Genomic DNA, 23545 nt, shown 5'->3' with positions numbered 1-23545 from the left:
AAGTTCTCGGAACTTCTATATATATTTATAGTGTTCATCAAGTGTAAAACGAATGTAAGTCCCTCTCTAAGCACAAGAGCTCAGTCTCTTTTTTGTTGTTGAGAGAACTGCGTTCTACATGTTAAGGTTAAGAGAAATGTTTGGAAAATAAATTAAAACTGTAAAAACATGTTACCACATTCAATAAATAAAAATTTACATTTAAATATATATATACATATATATATATATATATATATATATATATATATATATATATATATATATATATATATATATATATATATATATATATATATATATATATATATATATATATATATATATATATATATATATATATATATATATATATATATATATATATATATATATATATATATATATATATATATATATATATATATATATATATATATATATATATATATATATATATATATATATATATATATATATATATATATATATATATATATATATATATATATATATATATATATATATATATATATATATATATATATATATATATATATATATATATATATATATATATATATATATATATATATATATATATATATATATATATATATATATATATATATATATATATATATATACATATATATTGATGTCTAGAATATAATAATAAGTAAATAATGATACGTCTGTCGTTTCAAACTTTTGAATTGATGAACGAGTATATTGTAAAGAGCCTTCGAAATGATTTTTAACGAAAACGATTTATTATGAATTATCAAGAAAAAAAAATATATCCACAATACAGAACTTTCTAGATTTCAAGACTTTGTTTACTTCTATTATTAAATCTCTTTTTTTTCCATTATTCCTCAATATCCGCCGCGAAACGCTCACAAATGATGAAATTAATTGAGTCGATTATAAAACGTTGACCATTCTGCAGAGAAGGATTTCGATTGTTTGTATTCAATTAGCTCTGGAAAATGTTTATTCTTTTACCGTGGAATCGGTATTTTACTGCTGTGGCATAATTAATTGAATATACATTGCGTCCAGAAAACCGGTGTTGTTTCAAAACGGTAAATAACAGTTTCAAAACGACACTGATTGATAAAATGTTTGGCTAAAAACCAAAAGGTTTCCAATATTTTCTCATTGATTCGGGAGTCAGTTTGCGGTAATATTTATCAATTTTTCATTGGAGTTTTATTTGGTAAATACCACTATTTCTTAAAATATACAGGTTTCCGCATCACATTCAATCTCCGTTAAGCACCAAATACGGTGTTTGAAAATGATGCAAACTGCATAAAAGATTAAAGTAAGAAACACTGACATTTTCCAAGTATTTTTCTTTTATAAGCAATTCAACAGATTGTTATTTTATTTAGAGTTAACTACTCTTTATTAAACTGAAGAATCAATTTATTTTCTATATTTTTTAATGTGTCATACTTGTTCACAAATATATTTATATATATTTATATATATATATATATATATTTATATATATATATATATATATTTATATATATATATATATATATATATATATATATATATATATATATATATATATATATATATATATATATATATATATATATATATATATATATAATATATAATATTTTTTATATATTATTTTTAAATTTTTATATAATGTGACACATTTATATCTTGCATACATTTAAAAACCTTACTTAAATCAGCCATAGATGCCGCTGAGAACTCACAAGTTATACGTCTCACTGTAATATATGTGCATTTATTTTCAATTGGAATCTTTACGGTGTTAAAACCAATATATTAAGGCAGAGAGAATAGAGCACCACACCACTCTGTCTTTGCCAACATTCTTCGCCTCTTCCACATTTTATCCATCTCCTCATTCATACCCACCTGCTGATTATTTTAAAAAAACATTTTCGTTTATTTAACAATACATTTTCGTATACATATTCGATGTTTTGTTTAATAAAACATTTTGGTTTTTTTGGTGCGAAAGCCGAGTGATTCACATCAGAGTACGTTCAGTTTTAACTTTATGACAGGCATAAAGTTTTATCCAAATCCTCAAAACATTTGCGCAGTTTAGAGTGATTTGGGAATTGAAAGTGATTGAAAAACGGGAAAAGGTTTAACGGGTCTCGTAATATTATTTGGTGTTTACAAATTGAAATGGTTTTTGCAATATTGGTGTTGGGTTTTCAATCGTAGTTTGGAAAATAATATTCAATTTTCTTAAAACCGTTTTTTTTATTGATATATCGAACAAAGATGAAGAAAATGTAAGTCAAGTCTTTGCAGGGTGTATAGCCTGTCATGTTGGTGGCTTAAGTATTTTTTTTTATATGCTGTATTATATTCACCACTCTAACCATTTAAATTGAACACCAAATTACTTAAATTCCGGAAGTTTTATTTATGCTTCAATTGAGACGATATTTTGTATTTTTGACGTCTCAACAAAGATGAAGAAGAATATCGAGCTAGTGATTACTTTACACACGTGCAATATTCACTAATCCACCCATGATTCACAACCACACCACTCCTAAAAATTACATTAGTCCCGAAAATTTGAGTATTGTGGTTGTCAATCATGGTAGAATGGTGAATGTTGCACGTGTGTAAAGCGATCACTTAACTGACCTCTATGACATGTCATAAGCCCCGTAAAAGCTTAAATATTTTTCTTCATCTATATTGAGAAGTCAAAATGTAAAACTTAAGTGGAGAAACCGAAAATTTGTGAACAAGTATTTAGACACACTCAAAATGATAAAAAAAAATTGTTACATTAACTTTATATTGTAGAATGACATATTGGTATCCAAAAAAAAAACACTTTTGAAATACGTAAAAACAGTTCTATTTCATTATTCACGACTTATTTTGAAAACCACAGTTATTTTCCCCGACATGTGAATGTCGGAGAACACTCAAAAAAATGTTCGCTTTTCACCTGTCGATGTAAAAAAATGTGTTTCATGAAGTAAAACTTAATAGGTGATAAAAAAAATTGTGAAACTAAATACAGCTTAATACGTAATACACATTTTTTTAAATATATTTTTATTTACAACATTTTGAGTGTGTCCAAATACTTGTTCACAAAATCTGGATTATCTCCAATAACAGGAGTTATTTTCGTATTATATTTTGACATCTCATCAAATATGAAGTGGAATATGGAAGTCTGGGAATTTACGGGGCTGACGACCGTCATAGGCTGGTTTAAGTGATCACTTTACACACGTGTAACATTCACCAATTCTGCCCATTGTTGACAACAACACTGCTTAATTTCTTGGAAGTTCCATATATATTTATATGAACCAATTTAGAAACCTTGTTCTTAAATCACTAGAACTTCACTAGAGACATCTATTGGTAAATGCCAAGACTTTCATATTCTTCTTCATCTTTGATGAGATGTCAAAAAAAATGTAGTAATGTCCATATAGCTCTTTGGATAATAAATTCGCATACCATTGCCTGAATATATAAAAAAAAATATTTATAATAAAATATATGTTAAAATTTCAGAAAACGAAATAATTCACTCTTAAGAACTCCCTCGAGATAAACATACGGGTAAGGCTACATTCCTTTACAAATCTATTTGAAAATATTTACGAACATGCATGCTTCTGTTCAGGACTAACGTAACATTTTCGTCCTTAGTGGCAAATTTGCGTTACGGGGAAATAGTCCCAAAGGACGCGTTATATTTGAATACGGTATCCTAGAAATCCTGAAAAGGCTTATTTCCTGAAAGAACTTGTTCTAATACTGAAAAAGGTTACTCTTTCAGGAGAGCTTTTCTTGTCCCACGTCCTAAGCTGTCTCACGGTCGAGTTGGTGGCTTGCGCTGAACAAACGTACGTTCAATCCTCCCTGAGAACACTGTAAACGGTTACCAAACCATCCATGCAATATGATACTTGTATATGCAAATTCTCGATTAACATTTCTTCATATTATTTTTTGACATCTCATCTAAGATGAAGAAGAATAAGGAAGTCTGGGCAATTACGGGGTTATTGGGTAATACGTCTAAAATAAAACACGGTTTTTGGATTGAATTCTACATTTATTTATGTATATATTAATACGTGACGCGATTCGTCTTCTCAGGACATTATCAAACACTTCTTAGGACATTTCGTCTTCTTAGGACGTAATAAATTAGTTCGTATCGTTTCGTCTTCTAAGAACATTATCAAACACAATTATGTATTTAATAATGTCCTTAAAAGACGAAACGCGTCGCGTTTTAATATATACATAAATAAATGTAGAATTCGATCCAAAAAAACCGTGTTTTATTTTGGATATATTACCCAAGAATTCAATTTGGAATTCTACAAACTTTCTGCAGTTACAATAAATAATTTACAGGGTTTACGACCGTCATAGGCTGGTTTAAGTGATCACTTTACACACGTGTAATATTTACCAATTCTACCCATGATTGACAACCACACTACTCAAATTCTTGGAATTTCCACATATTTATATGAACCAATTTTGAAACATCACGCCAAATCAAAAAATACATCTAAAAGTATCGAAAATGTCGTGTGGTCATCAATCATCGATAAAATTAGTGAAAGTTACACGTGTACTGATCATTTAACCAAGCCTATGACGGTCATCAGCCGCGTAAATGCCCAGACTTTCATGTTCTTCTTCATCTTTGATGAGATGTCAACAAAAAAAAGTGAAAATAACTCCTGTAATTGCAGATAATCCAGATTTTGTGAACAAGTAATTCGACACACTCAAAATGTTGTAACCGATCTTTATGTTGTGTGCTGCATTTTATTATATTTTTTTAATGTTGTGGTTAGGACTTTAAGTAGAACGGGGGTAGTTGGAGGTGTTTAAGATTTTTATAAGATGTTTATTTATATATATATATATATATATATATATACATATATATATATACATATATATATATATATGTATATATATATATACATATATATATATATATATATATATATATATATATATATATATATATATATATATATATATATATATATATATATATATATATATATATATATATATATATATATATATATATATATATATATATATATATATATATATATATATATATATATATATATATATATATATATATATAAGCCAAGTAAAGTTTAGTAAACCCTTGCTAACTTCATAACTCTTTAAAAAGTCCAACGTAAAAGGTTCTCGCGTTATTTTCAAATATCATAGTTACACATTGTATGTTGTTCATAAAAGCTCAACACGGGAAAAGCTCAAAAACATGATTGCCCGTTGTCTGGATCAAAAGTGAACATGAAAACTTGCAAGGGTAGTTAAAAGTTCACCACGGACCCCGTACTCCTAACGGCAGTTAAAACTTTCAAATTAACTACACCATTACTTTGCGGAACAGAGAGTATGGTGTCCTGGTTTAATATTTTAAAGCTCGTGTCAAAAATGCTCATCTCTGAACTAAGAGTAAGATCGTGACGTACAATAAAAAGCTTCAGATGCAGGGCTTTTCTCAGTTTTACATTATAAATGTGTACGTTTTGTCCGCCAATTACAGAAAAATATTTACAACATTATATTTTGTAATTTTTTCAGTTACCTTATATAACACAAAACAGTTCTCAAACCATTATCCGCACCACAATGGTGCATAGGGCACTGCATCAAATAAACGCAGTGTTATCTTGATCGTTAAGACACGAAGGAAACGTGATCAGCCCTCCGCTTCAGGTACCAGTTCAAGGTAAGATTAAATAAATATAAGAGTGAAAAAATCACTTATATTTATTTGACACCCCCCTGGGAACCGAACCCGGGACCTCCAGAACGGTAGCCGAGCATTCTGACCATTACAGTACGGAGGCGGACAAAACGTGTCACGATAGATTTTGTTACAAATGGTATTTACCAAGTAAATTTTAAACTGAAGAAAATGGATGGGCATAACCTCAAGGTGACTGCCGAATCAATTAATGAAATAAATTATATTCCTTCAAATAGAACGAGGATGGCCAAAAAGACCAGATCAATCGGAATCTTGAATCTAGCGGTGTCAAAAGTATGACTAGATGTATGGATATGAAGGAAGCTAGGAGTGTATATCAGGACAGAAAAGTGTGGCGTTCCATCCTTTCTGCCCACCCCCGCAGTATAACGGCGTGAAGGTGGTATTAGTAGTAGTAGCGATTTATTGTTAGAAGTTTTCACCATCTCCAAAGGCTTATTCATTAATATTCCTTAAACTTATCTCTTCAGCTACCAGGAGATAATGGGGTGAAGTCGTATGTAAAATATTTAATTCCCAAAATATAAAAGTGATTTACGCTGCTTGAATAATCTGTTTATCATTTATATAAGCTTAAAACATTGCGAAGAGGGCCTGGCAAATCCTCGCTACCTCCGAGCAGTTAAAAATTAACAAAATTAGCATAATTAGGAAAGATTATCATTAGAAGCGTTACCGGTAAATTAATTATGGAGTAGGCTACTTCGCTTGTGTTTTTTACATTAAAGCTTCATCCCCCCAGTGTGCGCTGAAATTCAACGGAGCTTGCGAATTCAAGCACGGCAGACTCGAGCAAAAACGGGTTAAATTTGTTTAAATCTCTTAGTAAAATATTCCGTTTCACTCTGACAAGGCAAGTCATTCGTTTATTTAAGTTTTTCTCTGTTGCGGCTTTCTTAGTATAAAAAATTTAAGCTTTTAAACATTTATTCACCAAACACACATTTACAATTAAAAGCTAGAATAAAATGTGAGGTTTCTTTTCTAATAAGCTCAATTAAGTTTCTTTTCATCTCATCAATAGATGTCTCTAGTGAAGTTCTAGTGATTCAAGTACAATGTTTCAAAATATCAACAAAATCTTATTCGTTACGTATTTAAAAAAGGAACGAATCTACGACATTTTTAGTGTATCCAAATACTTGTTCACAAAATCTGGATTATCTCCAATTACAGGAGTTATTTTCATATTATTATTTTCATTTTTTATGTACTAATAAAAGAGTTTCCTTGGAAAAAAATTGGATGATAAAGTAACTGCCGAATCAATCGAGGATTTTCTTCATATGGTTTCATAAATATATAAAAATTAGTATATTATTTATATTTGAAGCACTAAATTTGTGCATTTCCATTTTATAATTTAAATATAACTTCAAAATCACTATGATTGTTACTGAGTCACTAGAATTTCACTAGCGACATCTATTGATGAGATGAAAGAAGCTTTTTATTGAGCAAAACAAAAATGTTTTCCACAGATACTTTGTGGCACATTTAATAAACTTTATAAAATAAAACAACTTTGTTTTAACTATTTTTATTAGTACACTTTAATATAATAATAAAACCCTTATCCGCACCCCAATGATGCATAGGGCACTGCGTCAGATAAACAGTGAAAAATTCACTTATATTTATTTTACCCCCCTTGGGAATCGTACCCGGGACCTCCAGAACGGTAGCCGAGCGTGCTGACCATAACCCTACCTAGGCGGACAATTATAATTTACTAATATAATAAAATAACAACTTTATAGTTTTTTCTACATATATTCTATATGACACTACGGAGGCGGACCTCCTCTCTTTCTTTCTTATAGTGACTTTAAAACTAAGTTACATTTTAATTTTAATAAAAATAAGTATCTCAGGCAATACCCAATGAAGGCAAATTATTGAAAATTGTAATTTGTCATTATCTATATGATGAAAAATAAATACAGGACACATATATTTTTTTTTATTGAGAAATTAACTTAATACTCTATTCGCGATTCGCGAGTATTCAACTCCTTCAATATGAAACAACATAGTGTGAAAATTACAGCTGCATTTTTATTTGAAAGCTCATTCAGTTTTGGGAGTAAAATTTGAAAATTTTACAAACGTGAAAGCGTCCGTAACAGCTGTTCTGTTGTTCCAATGTATTTCTAATATTACCGATCCAATTTCGAATCCGTATACAAAATATGCTTTGAATAAGCTCTCGAACGTTGAATTCGGCGTTCTGACCTGGCGAATCAAAGGAAATAGAACGTTGTTGAAAGTTAGAGAAAAGCTATGATTTTTTTTAAACTTACTAACTAACTTAATAACTTACTTACTTACTAAACATCAAGCCGCTTCTCCGCAGGGGTAGGCAGAGAGAAAAGAACGCCACACCAATCAATCCTTGCAAATTTTCTTCACCTCTTCAACGTTCATGCATCTCTTCAAACATACCCGCCGATTATTTTGACTCCTGAACTGACCACTTTCAAATTATTTTTGACATCTCATCAAAGATGAAGAAGAATATGGAAGTCTGGGCATTTACGGGGCTGACGACCGGCATAAACTGGTTTAAGTGATCACTTTACACACGTGTTTAAACTTATAATTTGACTAGTTAATTTATTTACAACATTTTGAGTGTGTCCAAATACTTGTACACAATTCTAGATTATCTCCAATTCTATAATTCCCATGAGTTAATTTTCATATTATTTTTAGACAAAAATTAATATGAAAATTAACTCCTCTTATTGGAGATAATCCATATTTGTGAAAAAGTATTTGGAAATACTAAAAATGTTGACCACTTTCAAGTTTTTGACATACCTAATCATACCAATTTTTTTTCATGCCAACTACTTTTGCTTCATATTTGTATCATTGTCCTTTCCTCACTCACTCATTCCACATGTCCAAACCATCATGAAACATATTTCTTAATTTTATCGATAATACTTGAGTTAATTAGCCTTTTATTCTTTATTTATTGATTTGGCGTTTAATTTGTAGAACTCCATTTCAATTTATGTTTTTATTTTGAAATCAAACCAGATTTTTTGAGACTACCAAGTTGTATTTTTTTTTTAAACACATAAAAATGAATATTGTGTCAATTGTTTCGCCTATTTATGGCATTTTCAAACGAAAGTGAAAATTAAATGAATGACGATTCTTATATAGCTATAGTCCATTTAATCTTCACATTCGTTTGAAAATGCCATAACTAAGCGAAACAATTGTCACAATATGAATTTGTATGTGTTTTTTTTTAATAAAATACAACTAAGTAGACTACAAAAATCTGTATTTGAGTTAAAAATTAGTACATATACTTATATTCTTTCCTTATTTCATCATTCGAATATTTATACTGCACTGTTTGATATTCTTATGAATAAAATGCATATCAACAGCATTCATCTTGCTTTTGCCAACTTCATGCTTCATTTCTTTACATTATGATAAGTACTTAGACCCCGTTGTGTATGTTATGTTTTTACACGCCTTCATATCAATAATTACACAAATTCAAAAGAACCTATTTAATGACACAAAGACAGCGAATCTTGCATGAATGGTTCAACCAAAAATCATTATGAACTTAATCACTCTACCTAATTGAAGTCAACCAATCAAATAATTACTGTTACATACTTGTAACTTCAAAATAATATTTCTTTGTAATACAAATGAACGTTTCGTTACGGGTTCTGCCTAGTGAGATATTAAATAATAATAATAAAAAAATATTTAATAAAAAAATAAGATTTTTGTGAAGTTCGTGTGAATTAAAAAATCATTTGAAATAATGTTGAATTGTAGAACTCGGTTTTTCATAAAAGGCCTATGCAGGGTAAAGGAAAATTCAACTCCATTTCGTAAATGGGACATTAAGTTAATAGCAAAATGTGTTTTGAATTTCTATCGTCATTTTCGTTAACACGATCAAATTATTATAATGCAATCAAACGAGAATGAACGCATCGATACAGTTATTTCAAAAAAAGCTTTTAGTTGGAGCTTTTAGCCGAAGCTTTAGTTTTTATTTGAAATATTCGACGTAAGCTAGAATTTCAAATGGAATATATTATTTGACAATTTTTTTTAACAAACGAATCTCTTTCATCAAAATTTATAAAACGCTATTTTTGTTTATGACCACTTTATTTTTGGTGCTTTTTCAACCGGTTACAATAAATACCTTGTTTTCTTCTAGCCTTAAAAGAAAGTAGTTTTAAACAATATGCATGTTTTAAAAACGTTATTTTTTAACAATTTTTTTTTCAATTTGGACTTACATTCACAAATTTAATACTAATAACCCATCACGCCGCTTTCCCACAGGGTTTGGTAGATAAGCAGTAAAATAGAACGCCACATTAACTGTCTTCAATCTTCGCGTTTTCCACATTCATATATACATATAAACATATATGTGTATTATATGTGGTAATAATATATTCTTAATCCTGTAAAATGTGCAAGTTAATTAAATTTACGTTTTGAACTGACATTTCTTGGTGAAATAGAAGTTTATATACTAAAAGAACAACCATATAGTTTTTTCCAAATATATTTGTGACCATAACATGTGACCATTGACCGGGTTTTCAGTCTAATGATGTCGGTAACGACGAAACCCAATCACTGGTCATATAGAATACATGTATAAAAAACTACAAAGTTGTTATTTTATTATATAAGTAAATTATAATTGTCCGCCTCCGTAGTATTATGGTCAGCACGCTCGGCTACTGTTCTGGAGGTCCCTGGAGGGTTCGATTCCCAAGGAAGGTCAAATAAATAAAAATAATTTTTTTCCTACAATATTTATTCAATATGATGACAAGGTTCTTTTTGAAACCGGTTAGAAAAAGTGCAACAGTAAAAAGTGGTTAAAACAAAGTTGTTTTATTTTATAAAGTTTATTCAATATTACTCTGGACTGGTTCCTGAAGCGGAGGGCTGATCACCTTTCCTTCATGTGTTAACGATCAAGATAACACTGCGTTTATATGATGCAGTGCCCTATGCACCATTGGGGTGCGGATAAGGGTTTGAATGAAATGAAATTATAATGGGTTTGATTATTACATTTTATTTTCATGCGATTCTTCTCATGTCTTACCCTCCATCAGACTAAAGTGATTGAGTGGACTGTTATACAGATGACTAAGGGTTGGGGATGAAGGGGGATGATTAATCGGAATAAATGAAGAAAAACATTTTGGGAAATTTGTATGAATCGAGGTAAACAAAAATAAATTGATACAGTATTAGATACTACAAAAAATGAGAAATTCCACGTTTCACTTTCGACATTGGACAATATAGGTAGAAAAAAGGTTTTTCTAGAGGATTTTCACTATTTGAAATAGGTCATTAACCAAAATATTATTTTATTTATGTTTCGAACTGGCATTTATTTGTGGAGCTGCACTTTATATAATATAATAACAGCTTTATAGTTTTTCAACATATATTTTATATTTATTGAATGTTTTTCGCAGATACTTTGTGGCACATTTTATAAAATTTTAAAAATAAAATCAGTTTGTTTTAACCACTTTTTAGTGCTAAATTTGATCCAACCGGTTTCGACAATAACCTTGTTATCATCAGGGTTTATGTACTAAATTCTAAAACATTGAAATACTCATAGTTAATTACCCTTCCTTTACCAAAAACTTCCACGCACTCCGTACCCCATATGAAAATATGATTTAAAAACTACTAAATGTTGTTTATTGTTGTGCATTGAGTGGGTAGAAATTTTTTGAAAATTTATTTATTTATGGTTCACAAACAATGAAAAATATATTACAAGAAATGAAATACCTTTCTTGCACTTAAGATCTCAAGTAAATTATTTGGTCAAAATTCTTGCAAAAAAACGTTTTCGATTTTTATCCACCGTGTACATGTATATACTTTAAACCTTTATACTTTTTTTCTGTTTACGTAAAAGCATATTTTTATGATATCATTTTGCATACATTCATTTATTATAATAGCCCCATTAAAAACAAACAAAATATATATCCTGAGGAAAATAATAAAACATGACATAAAAATTCCATATCTCATAACAAACCAGCAAATATAAAGGCACAATCAGATGTAATGAGATATTGTTATTTTTTATCATTTGTAGAATTCTATAATTTATTTTTTTATTTATGGTTCACAAAAATGAAAAAAAAAACATTAAAAGAAATGAAATACAGTGCAATACAAATTGTTTGAATGTTTTCAATCAATTAAATAAAAACACAACAAACTTACAGAAACAAATAAAAGTGCAGGTTAAATACGTACATAAAGAATACCAATTAGGTTGTAAAAAAAGTGAAATAACAATTAAAAGTAATAAAATTAAATTAAAAAAAATAAAAAATAGAAGTAAAAAATAAAAATGAAATTAAACTTAGCTGCATAAGGTAAAAAATTCAAGACTCTATTTCAAATTGATTTCACCAATCTGGTAACAGACATTTTTTATTGAACTCAATCAATATTTTAAATATTTATATCAAACGCAAATTTTTATTTATTTTTATCTTCTCTAGTTTGATAATGCCCGAACAAGGCGAGACAATTGTTACGATTTTTTCTTTTCTTTATCTTAATTTTTTATTTTTTAGTGTTAAATAAGTTGTTTTTGTTTAAATAAAACGAACAACTTATTAAACCCAAAAAATTGGTATTTGGTGATAATATAAATTTATATTTTTTTAAATTAAAAAAATAACAAAACTAAAATCTAATATTGAGATTTGTAAATGTTTCATTTATTTTGTATATTAAAGGCATTGTTAACTTTGTGGTATTGTAATATAACACTCTCCTTTTCTTATTTATTGTTTCGGCATTTATTTGTGGTAAGACATGTTGAAATTATTTTTAAAAAAAAAACACTTGTTTTTTTTACCACTTGAGTTTATTTATGACAACCAGTTTCGTAAGCTTAGCATCCATCACCAGCTCTTAATGTAAAATAAAACATAATTAATAATTAACTGTTCTATAAATAAGGAGTCCGCCTCCGTAGTGTAATCGTCAGCACGCTCAGCCACCGTTCTGGAGGTCGCGGGTTTGATTCCTAGGGGGGGTCAAATAAATAAAAGTGATTTTTTCACTGTAATATTTATTCAATGTTACCCTGGACTGGTACCTGAAGCGGAGGGCCGATCACCTTTCTTTCATATGTAAACGATCAAGATAACACTGCGTTTCTATGAAGCAGTGCCCTATGCACCATTGGGGTGCGGATAAGGGTTTTATTATTTATTATTATAAATAAGGAGAGGAGTAAGTTCAGTAATTAGCTTTCAAAACTAGTTATCATAAATTAACTCATGTGGTAAAAAAAACAAGTGTTTTCTTTAATAATTTGAATTTCTCCTTATCATTGATCGATTGACTTTGTGTAATACCACTTTAAAGTGGTATTACACAATGTGAACGATGAATGATAAGGAGAGTGTTATATGTTTAATTCATCCAATTTTTTTTCACGCCTCGAAAATCATCATTAGTGAAAATCATGGAAAATCCTTTTGATACCTATGTAAAGATTTTTGTAGAATTCTGGTAGATATTCTCGAAGAATTTTCTTTCTGTTTTTTTGTTGTTAAGAAGTGTTTTTTTCCATATTTATTTTATTTCAACTGCTCAGACATTTCAACACCTTCAAGTAGACGATGCTCCTCGACCCTTTGCGGCCCGTATAACTCACAGGCCCCATCTGCTTGATTGTTCTTCGGTCTTTCAAGTTTATTGTTTTCCACGCCGACTAAACCAGATCCGTGTTTGATTCTAACTCCTTTAGTCCTTGACATACAAAAAATATATTTTTGTAATTTAATAAATCAAAGACGGATGTCGCATGCGAAATGCATTTTTAAATAATCCCGTTGTGTTGTAATATAAACAACGTTTCAATTTGTTTAAATGTTATCGACAGATAATCTTACATTTCTGTTTGTAATTGCAAGAAAAATATAAATGGTTTAAATTTTTGTATTTTATAATTTGATGCATAAGTTTGTACGCCTTTCTTTTTAGCACATGCCCAAGGACATCTTCTAGAACTTAATATCAATCGTATTTACCAAGTTTAATAGTATTCACAACATTTTGAGTGTGTCCAATTACTTGTTCACAAATTTGAATTTTCTCAAATTTGGAGTTATTTTTTACATAATTTTTTGACATCTCAACATAGGTAAAAAAGAATATAGAAGTCTGGGCATTTACACGGCTTACGACCCTCTTAGGCTAAATTAAGTTATCACTTTACACACACAGTGTAACATTCGCCAATTCTACCCACAATTGACTAACTAACTAACCATCACGCCGCTTCCCCGCAGGGGTAGGCAGAGAGAATCGAACGCCACACCACTCTGTCTTTGCAAGCATTCTTTGCCTCTTCTACATTCATGCATCTCCTCATACATACCCGACGATTATTACGACTCCTGACCCGGCCGCTTTCAAGTATTTGACATACCTGATTGTGCCAAGTTTTCCTCGGTCGTCCTCTGCTTCTTTTTCCAACTACATTCGCTCCATACATTTGTTTAACCGTTCTTTCTTCACTCATACGCTCCACATGTCCAAACCATCTCAACACACCTTTCTTAATTTTATCGATAATGCTTATCTCAGCCTTACATTCTTTCCTTATTTCATCATTCGAACATCTATCAAACATCGTTTTGCCACACATTCGTCTGAGGGATCGCATTTCGACTGCATTCAGTCTGCTTTCATCCTTCTTTTGCCAACTCCATGCTTCGCTTCCATACATAAGGGTTGGAACCAGAACTCCATTGTGTACTGCCAGTTATGCCCACAATTGACAACCACAATATTCAAATTCAAGAAACTTCTACATATCATATGTTGATCAACCTCGTAACACAGTATGCGCGAGTTTCTCAATAACCATCTATGGCGGAATGAAGAAAGCTTTTATTAAGCAGAGACTCTTTCTATTTGTGTGCGACTTCCGAATACTGGATTATATTCACATACATGAAAACGTGATTATTAAGTGAATTTTTCGATGAAAATTTACTATAATTGCATACTGTATTACAAGTTTGATTAATATATGTAAAAGTTTCGAAAATTAGAGTGTGTTGTAAAAAATTTCGTGTGGTTTTCAATCATGGGTTAAATTAGTGATAGTTACTCTATGTAAAGTGATCATTTAACCAAACCTAAAACGGTCGTAAGCCCTGTAAATGCCCAGACTTCCATATTCTTCCCCATCTATGTTGAGATGTCAAAAAAAAATGTAAAAAATAACTCCAAATTGAAGAAATTCCAGATTTGTAAACAAGTATTTGTACACACTCAAAATATTGTCGATAACGATAAGAAAATAAGTCCTAATCGTCAAAATATTTTGAATATTGTTAATCAGATAGTGTTTTAGTATTAATCAGTCTTGATAACGAAGCGGTTAGCTTCGAAACCGGTAGACATTATAATTAGTTATAATAAAATATTTTTAGTGATTTTAAAACAAAGATACATTTTAATTATAAAATAAATTCGTTTTACAGCAAACGGAGCTCCATCTGTGTCGAGATGTCAAAAAAATTAAGTATAATTTAAATTTTAAAATTTTCAGAAACCGTCACTGAGGGTGTTACGCCCAGGTATTTTAGTTTCGTTCGAACTACTGTCCTTAGATGAATGTGCCCACGTACATTTGCGTTGAAGAGTGTACACATTCTGTCGGCTACAGGGTTACGCTAGTGTACCTATCCAATTATCTCGAGGCTCCCGGACTATTGTTTTCTTAGCATCATGTGTTTGACCCAAACATATTATGTTGATCTTGGACCAGAACTATGTAAACCAAGGCTTTATATAGTACAATATATTAAGGGAGTGAAAGGCGTGAACAGGATGCAGGAACAGATAATGAAGAAATTATTTATTTGTTTGCATTTTAAAAGCAATATATATATATTTCAATTTGGCGTTTAATTTGTAGTACTCACATTTTAATTACTAATTTTTTTATTTATTGTAACTGCAGACAGTTGGTAGAATTTCATATCGAATTGTTGGGTAATATATCCAAATTTAAACACGGTTTGTTGGATTGAATTCTACATTTATTTATGTATATGTTAATACGTGACGCGTTTCGTCTTCGATAATGTCCTAAGAAGTGTTTTATTTTGGACATATTATCCAACAATTAATTTTTAGTCCAACACATTCGTTTTGAAATGCCATAACTAGGCGAAACAATTGTCACAATATTATTTTTTATGTGCTTTTGTTAATAAAATGCAATATTTATTTTGTAGTATAGTAATATAATGCTGTCCTTTTCATTCGCCGTCAATTTGTCTGATAAAAATTACTTCCAATTTCGGAATAACCATTCTTTCATCAGTATATAGTTGACTTAGCTAATTTAATATGAGAAGATTTGTTTTTGTATATATACATTTTTATAAATAAAAGAGAAATATTTGAGTTCTTATTATTCACACAAGTATTTCGATTTCATACTATTTCTGTGAGCCTAAAAAGGACTCTCCGTGAGACTGTAAGAGGCAGTAATGCCGTAAATAAATAAATTATATATAAATCCCTTACCGCACCCCAATGGTGCATAGGGCACTGCTTCATATAAACGCAGTGTTATCTTGATCGATTACACATGAAGGAAAGGTGATCAGCCCTCCACTTCAGGTACCAGTCCAGTGTAATATTGAATAAATATTAGAGTGAAAAAATCACATATATTTATTAAACCCCCCTGGGAATCGAACCCGGGACCTCCAGAACGGTAGGCGAGCATGCTGACCATTACACTACGGAGGCGGACGAAATAAATAAATTAATAATTAAAAAAGGATAAATATTAGTATTTTTATTATTTACAAAAATACTTCAATTTCATAATATTTCTGTGAGCCTCAGCGGCTTATTATTAGAAATATGTATCAAATTGTGGTAGAGTGGGTTCGAAACGATGAATTCTGACATAAGAGTCCACGACACTAACCACGGGACCACAACCGGACACTGAATTGATATTAAAAGCATTGTTAACTTTGTATTGTGGTAATATAATACTCTCGTTATCATTCATCGTTCACTTTGTGTAAAAATGAAAATACACAATTTAAATTGTTTTTACGTAAAGTAAACGGTGAATGATAAGGAGAGTTCAAATATGAGGAGATGTATAAGATGAAACTAAACATGTTTTCAATAATAAATTATCACTTTTATTCGACATCTTTTTGAGTTAAATTTCATTTCGCACAATTAGTTTAAAAAACTACAGATGTTTTCATCAATAGGTCATTTAAAAACTGTCAGCCGATTACACCTATCGATGAAAACATCTGTAGTTTTCGAAACAAGTCGTGTGAAATCAAATTAAACTCATTTAGTGGTCTAAAACAAGTGTTTCATTCTTAATAATCCTTATGTCATTTCACAAAATTAATGCCAAATCAATAAAAATTATTAATTTTCGTTTGTTTTATTTTCACATTATTTTTAACATCTCATCAAAGATGAAGAAGAATATGGAAGTCTGGGCATTTACGGGGCTGACGACCGTCATAGGCTGGTTTAAGTGATCACTTTACACACGTGTAACATTCACCATTTCCACCCATTATCGACAACCACACTACTCAAATTCTTGGATGTTCTACATAAGTATGTAAACCAATTTAGAAACCTTGTTCTTGAATCACTAGAACTTCACTAGAGACTCTCTCGGTGAGATGTAAAGAAGCTTTTTACTAAGCAGAAACTCTTATAATAGTATTATTTAGGCATTCACATTGTGGTAATATATGATAAAATTGTAAATGAACAGTAAAGATTATTATTTATGCTTTAGTTTATATTTAGAGTCGAAGATGGAAGCATCTGTAGCTTCCAAAACTAGTCGTTAAAATAAATATAGCCCAAATGGTAAGTAAGTGTTTTATTAATTATAAGTAATGTAAGTGTTTTCATTTAAAATTTCATTTATTTCCATTCATATCAAAATTTTCTATTGCATAAAATTGACATGAGTATCGTTCATTCACTGATAAATTTTTATGCACGAATATGTTCGATAAAAAAATATATAAACCAGTACATTTCCGAATCCCGCAGTTCCACATTTACAGTTAGTTCCATCTGCCGATCGTAACCCTCAAAGTTCAACCGGATTTTAAATGGAACGGATTTTAAAAACATTTGCCCTGGTCGCCTTTTCAAATAGTTGAATCGGGGGCATTCGTCGGACTCGCTGCGCTTGCCTTCCACTGTTTGCGGAACTGTTCTGCGAAATTCCGCATTATCCAGTCCACGAAACAGTGGAACTATGCGGTGGCAACAATGGTCCATCAGCGCTCCGGATCACGTGGAAAATTGTGGACGCGCATTTTATTTATGTGGAACTCCAACGGGATTCAGACGCAAACGGTTAACATGAATATTTTCCAGTTCAGTAGCGATTTCTGGTTTTTAATTTAAGTTTTACTTGGTATATACCACTATAGCTTAAAATCTATTGTGACAAACAATGATTTTTGATGTTTACATACTGAAAATATAATTTCAATAACTTTATCTGCAGTTACTTTATGGAAAAAAATTATAAATTTTTCTACATATTTTTAAGAGAAAAAACTAAAATTTCATTTTTTTTATTCTTTTTCTATTAGATAAGTTGATTTTCAACCATTTACAATTATTTTATATTTTTTAACACCTCAACATAGATGAAGAAAAATATGGTCATTTACGGGGCCTACGCCCGACATAGGCTGGTTTAAGTGATCACTTTACACACGTGTAACATTCACCAATTCTACCCATGATTGACAACCACATTATTCAAATTATTAGACCATTTATAAATATTGTTCCAATTCAAAACATAGCGCTTGAATCAAATCGTAATAATTTTATTTTAATGACCTGACGATGGAATGATTTTACGAAACCGTTAGTCACGAATAAGTGATTTACACAAAGTAAACGATTGATGATAAGGAAAGTGTTTTATAAATGTAATAATTAATTATAATTTTAAATATTTATTTATTCGAAATCTTCAAACTCCAATGTCAGCAATATCAAAATTTTTCAAATTATTTTTCAGATTTTCCACTTTTTTTTGTTGGTACATTTTTTACCGAGTTACGTTTCAGCACGATACCCATGAAAATAGAAAATCTTTTCATACTTTCAGGAATCACAAAGGTCGGTATTTTATGACCCGAGATGTAAAGGTCATCTTTGCAAATATTTGCTTGACGATACGATTCAGCCGAAAGTGGTACACCTTATCTCCCACTGACGACGAGATAGAACGTCGATGAAAGAAGAATGAAAATATATATTCGGGCTGAAGTCTTGAAGATGATGGCGGAAAGTACAAAAGGGGAATGTAAACGATGATGAGTTTCCTTTGGAAAGATTTCTATGTATAAGATTATATGTATATGTATGTGAACGAATGTTTAATTAAAATACAATCTAGTAGACTCAAACAATCAGTGTTTGATTTAAAAATAAATTAATAAATATATACATATATGTATATATATATATATATATATATATATATATATATATATAAATATATATATATATATATATATATATATATATATATATATATACATATATATATATTTATATATATATTTATTTATATATATATATATATATATATATATATATATATATATATATATATATATATATATATATATATATATATATATATATATATATATATATATATATATATATATATATATATATATATATATATATATATATATATATATATATATATATATATATATATATATATATATATATATATATATATATATATATATAGGAGGGGGTAGTAGTTTTTTTCACGACATTCACGCTGTCATATGTGATTTAGAAAGACATAAAAAACACATCAAAAAGTTTTTAATGTTGGTACTTATAAATTAACGTCAATGACGTAAAAATAAAAATCGCGTCTCCCAGTACTTTATCCGCACCCGGTGGTGCATAGAGCACTGCATCGTATAAACGCAGTGTTAACTTGATCATTAATTAACACATGATGGAATGGTCATCAGCCCTCCGCTTCAGGTACCAGGCCAGGGTTATATTAATTAAATATTAGAGTCTTCTTCTTTTATTTTAGGACTAAGTCCGGTCATTCTCCGGTCCTCTCTTGAGGGGTGGAAGACCAGCTATCCTTCCATCGCTTAGGTGGTCTTCCTGGGGGTCTGATCCCGCTTATGCTGCTGTCCGCTGCTATCCTCACCACTCGATCCGAACTCGCTCTTCCCACATGATTTCTCCAGAAACGTCTTCTTTCTCCTCCCCATCGCACAACATCTTCAACATCGCAGATCTTTCTTATATCTGAGTTTCTAACTCTGTCGCTAAAAAAGTGTTAGGCCTGCAATGGGTCGTAGAGTCTTCATTTCCGATGTCCTAAGAAGGCTTTTTGCTCTCGCGGTGTCGACTCTTGTTTCCGTGCAGTATGTCAAGATTGGTCTTACGCAGGTTTTATAATATTAGAGTGAAAAAAACACATACGGGATCACGGTCCAGTATCCAAGCGTGCTGACCAGTGAAGAGCGAATATATCACTTAATTAAATATATATGTATTTACAGATGGCAGAATTTAATATGATCTACTTTTTTTAGACGGTGGTCGCGGTGGAGGAGGTGGTGTTGGGTCCGGTGGCGGTGGAGGGGGGAGCGGTGGCAGTCCGGGGGCGGGGGTGGGGGGTGGAGCGGTGGCAGCGTGCGAGAGGAGGATGGTGGACATCACCAGAGACAAGCCCATCAAGGTGGCTGTCAGGGTGGTCGTCCCGGTCAGAGATCATCCAAAGGTAATATTTTTTGTTGTTTTTTTTGTTTTTAATTTTGTTTCATAAACTTTCTTAATTGATAAACATAGTTGCCATTGATATACTACAGCCTACCCGGGTAAAAAAAGAGATTTTAATTCCTCTTAATCAACTTTTCATTCGTGTCATTTCATAACTTTTTTATACTTAAATAATACTTTAAAATACATATTATGGGATAATATACGTAAACGATAAATCGCAATTTAATTTTCTTAAAACTCAGATAACATTCATGTATGTTTTTTTTTAAATTAAACACCATTTTTTTTTTAATTAGTTTTTCTTAGAAATAGATTTGTGATATTAAAATAAAAAGAATTATCGAAAGGTGTTGAGTTGAAAAAAATATATAAATATTTTACAAAATACATTCTTAAAAAAAAGTGCGTTAAGACACATCTGGCAAGTCGCTAGTTTTCTAGTACCCCCTCACAATCATGTGTGTCATTTAAATAAATATTCGCGAAATATACGGTCAAAGTCACGCGATTGACAAGGTTCATGTCACCTTTAGATGCATACATTGGAATTTTCAACTCATGTTTACCTGAAAAATGATTTTTTCACTCCAAGTACTGCGCGCCACAGCTGTGCCAAAGCGAGACAGTCATACTGAACTGCATGCCTCGCTGAGACTTCTAATTATTCTAACCAATTAACGTTCAGTCAAATTCGTGAATCATTCAGTGGGTAGAAAATAAATAGTAATTCACTCGTTTACGACTGATTTAACCTGTTAACCGGGTCAAACGTAAACAATATCGGGCGGGTAGGACATATGAATACGTCCTTGAAATATATGTTTATAATATTATATATATGGACGTATATTTTTCCAACAACAAAGGTATTAGTGATCCATACATGTCTCGACATGAATTTAAGACACGGAGTGAATCAGTATTCGCGCCCGTTACAAGTTGCGGAATTGGACAGCGGACCGCCCGGTGAACAGGTTAAAAATAGTAATTATTACAAACAATTTTTCTATGAATACAAGACAGGTCTATCAGACCTTTCAAAAGGTTGGCATCTAGATATTTAGAACGCAATTCTAACACCCCATGATAAAATCATTCATTACATCGTTTTCTACCATTTGAAAAATCCGGCTACAGGAATACACCCTTGAAAGGAAGACGAGGAAATAGGGGGTGAGAGCAATAAAGGAACGTGTAGTAAACTAAAATAAAGATAACGACTTCACTAATAGCCAATGAGTTTTATCTCGACACCGGTTTCACAAATAACTTTTGTTTATCAGAACGAAAGCTTACGAAAGCTTGCAAAGCTCAAAACCAAAATAATAATACATAACTTTTAATGAGGTTTGTTATTTTGGAAGTTGTACATAATGGACCTTAGTTATTCGAGGTGTGAACAGAATACTAGAAATGGAAACAATAAGATGTTATCGATGAGATTTATTAATTTTTAAGTTAAGTTTTACTTGGTAAATATTAATATGTCTTCAAATCTATTCTGACACGTGTTTCGATGTTTTCCGCATTATTTTCAAATACCATAAGTATATGGTATTTATTTCTTTGGCGTTTAATTTTTAGAACTCCACAATTTATATTTTAAATATTTTAATCAAACACTGATTTTTAGGGTCTCCTTTGATATGTTTATTTTATTTTTTTAAACTCTTATAAAAACAATTCGCTACAATTGTTTCGCCTTGTAAGGGCATTACCAATCTACTGTTTATCTACTACTATTCTATAGAAATATTTTAGGGCATTATCAAATTACTGTTCCGTATATGGTGTTTGGAAATGACGTGGAATGCATCATAACACATCGCTCACTCCTTTCAAGAACGTCATAAATCAAAAATCGTCAATTTTCAGTTGTACATGTTTTCGGAATGCCCAGAAAATGTACTATATCCCAGCAAAAGCGGCATATTTTTTGCTTAATATTTACCTGCTACAGGGCAGAAAGTGTTGTTTTTGCAATTTGAAGAAAAAGCATTTTTAATTATTTTTTTAAACATACTAAATATTTTGCAAATGGAAAAAAAAACCTTCAGGTTTTACGTAAAAAGATCTGTTGCTCAGTAAAAAGTTCAATAAGTGGCTTGATATTTATTTTTAATACATTGTATTTTATTTTTAAACTTTAAAAACGTTCTCCTGAAAAATCATGTTTTTTTATTTATGACGTTCTTGAAAGGAGTGAGCGGCATGTCATAATAGATTTTAAGAAAAAGTGGTATTTATAAAGTAAAACATTTATTCATAAAGAATTGGTATTCACTCCTGAAGAAATAAATGAAATTTACTAAAATAAAAATAATGGTCATTGGGTGAACTTTTAATATTATTTTAAAATGATAATCCACTCAATAAATCTGTACAATGACTATGAAATCACACATATAAGAAATCTTTACTTTTTTCATCCTTTTATCCAGATTGAGTGAGAGCATCGCGTATCCGAGTATAGATAGTAATCGTATAAAAATAAGAATGTAATACGTACCTACATTTTGTATGGCGATCGGGGTTGTATCGATTGGTGCCTTTACATATATAGCTAAAGGGTGTTTATTTCGTATATACAAGTTGTGAGGGTGTTCTATAAAAACCCTTTATTAATAAAATCATCACGTCCCAAATATTTTCCCAACATTGTATTTTCACTAATACCTCACTATACATGTTCTCCACTTACGACATTTATTCTGTAATACCTTATTTTAATTCTATTTTATTCATCAATATATTTACTTGTTGTTTTAACGTATCTAATAAAAATGGTATTGAACAACATCACTCAATAAATTTGTAGGA

The 23545-nt window shown here is 30.4% G+C and overlaps 1 protein-coding gene across 1 annotated transcript in view; it reads left to right on the top strand.

Annotated features, from left to right (window-relative positions):
* Positions 1 to 23545, top strand: part of LOC148311993 (uncharacterized) — a 379515-nt gene that overhangs the window by 211222 nt on the left and 144748 nt on the right. The window contains exon 3 of the mRNA XM_088277982.1: positions 20536 to 20723. Coding sequence (XP_088134108.1) covers positions 20536 to 20723 — 188 coding nt within the window. The remainder of the gene's footprint in view (positions 1 to 20535; positions 20724 to 23545) is intronic.

Source organism: Brachycentrus maculatus, unplaced genomic scaffold, assembly GCF_059751285.1.
Source record: "Brachycentrus maculatus isolate JH-2025_06_01 unplaced genomic scaffold, ASM5975128v1 h1tg000053l, whole genome shotgun sequence".
Taxonomy (NCBI): Eukaryota; Metazoa; Arthropoda; class Insecta; order Trichoptera; family Brachycentridae; genus Brachycentrus; species Brachycentrus maculatus.
The sequence above is the reverse complement of the archived record's forward strand: the minus strand, read 5'-3'. Positions and strand labels throughout refer to the sequence as shown.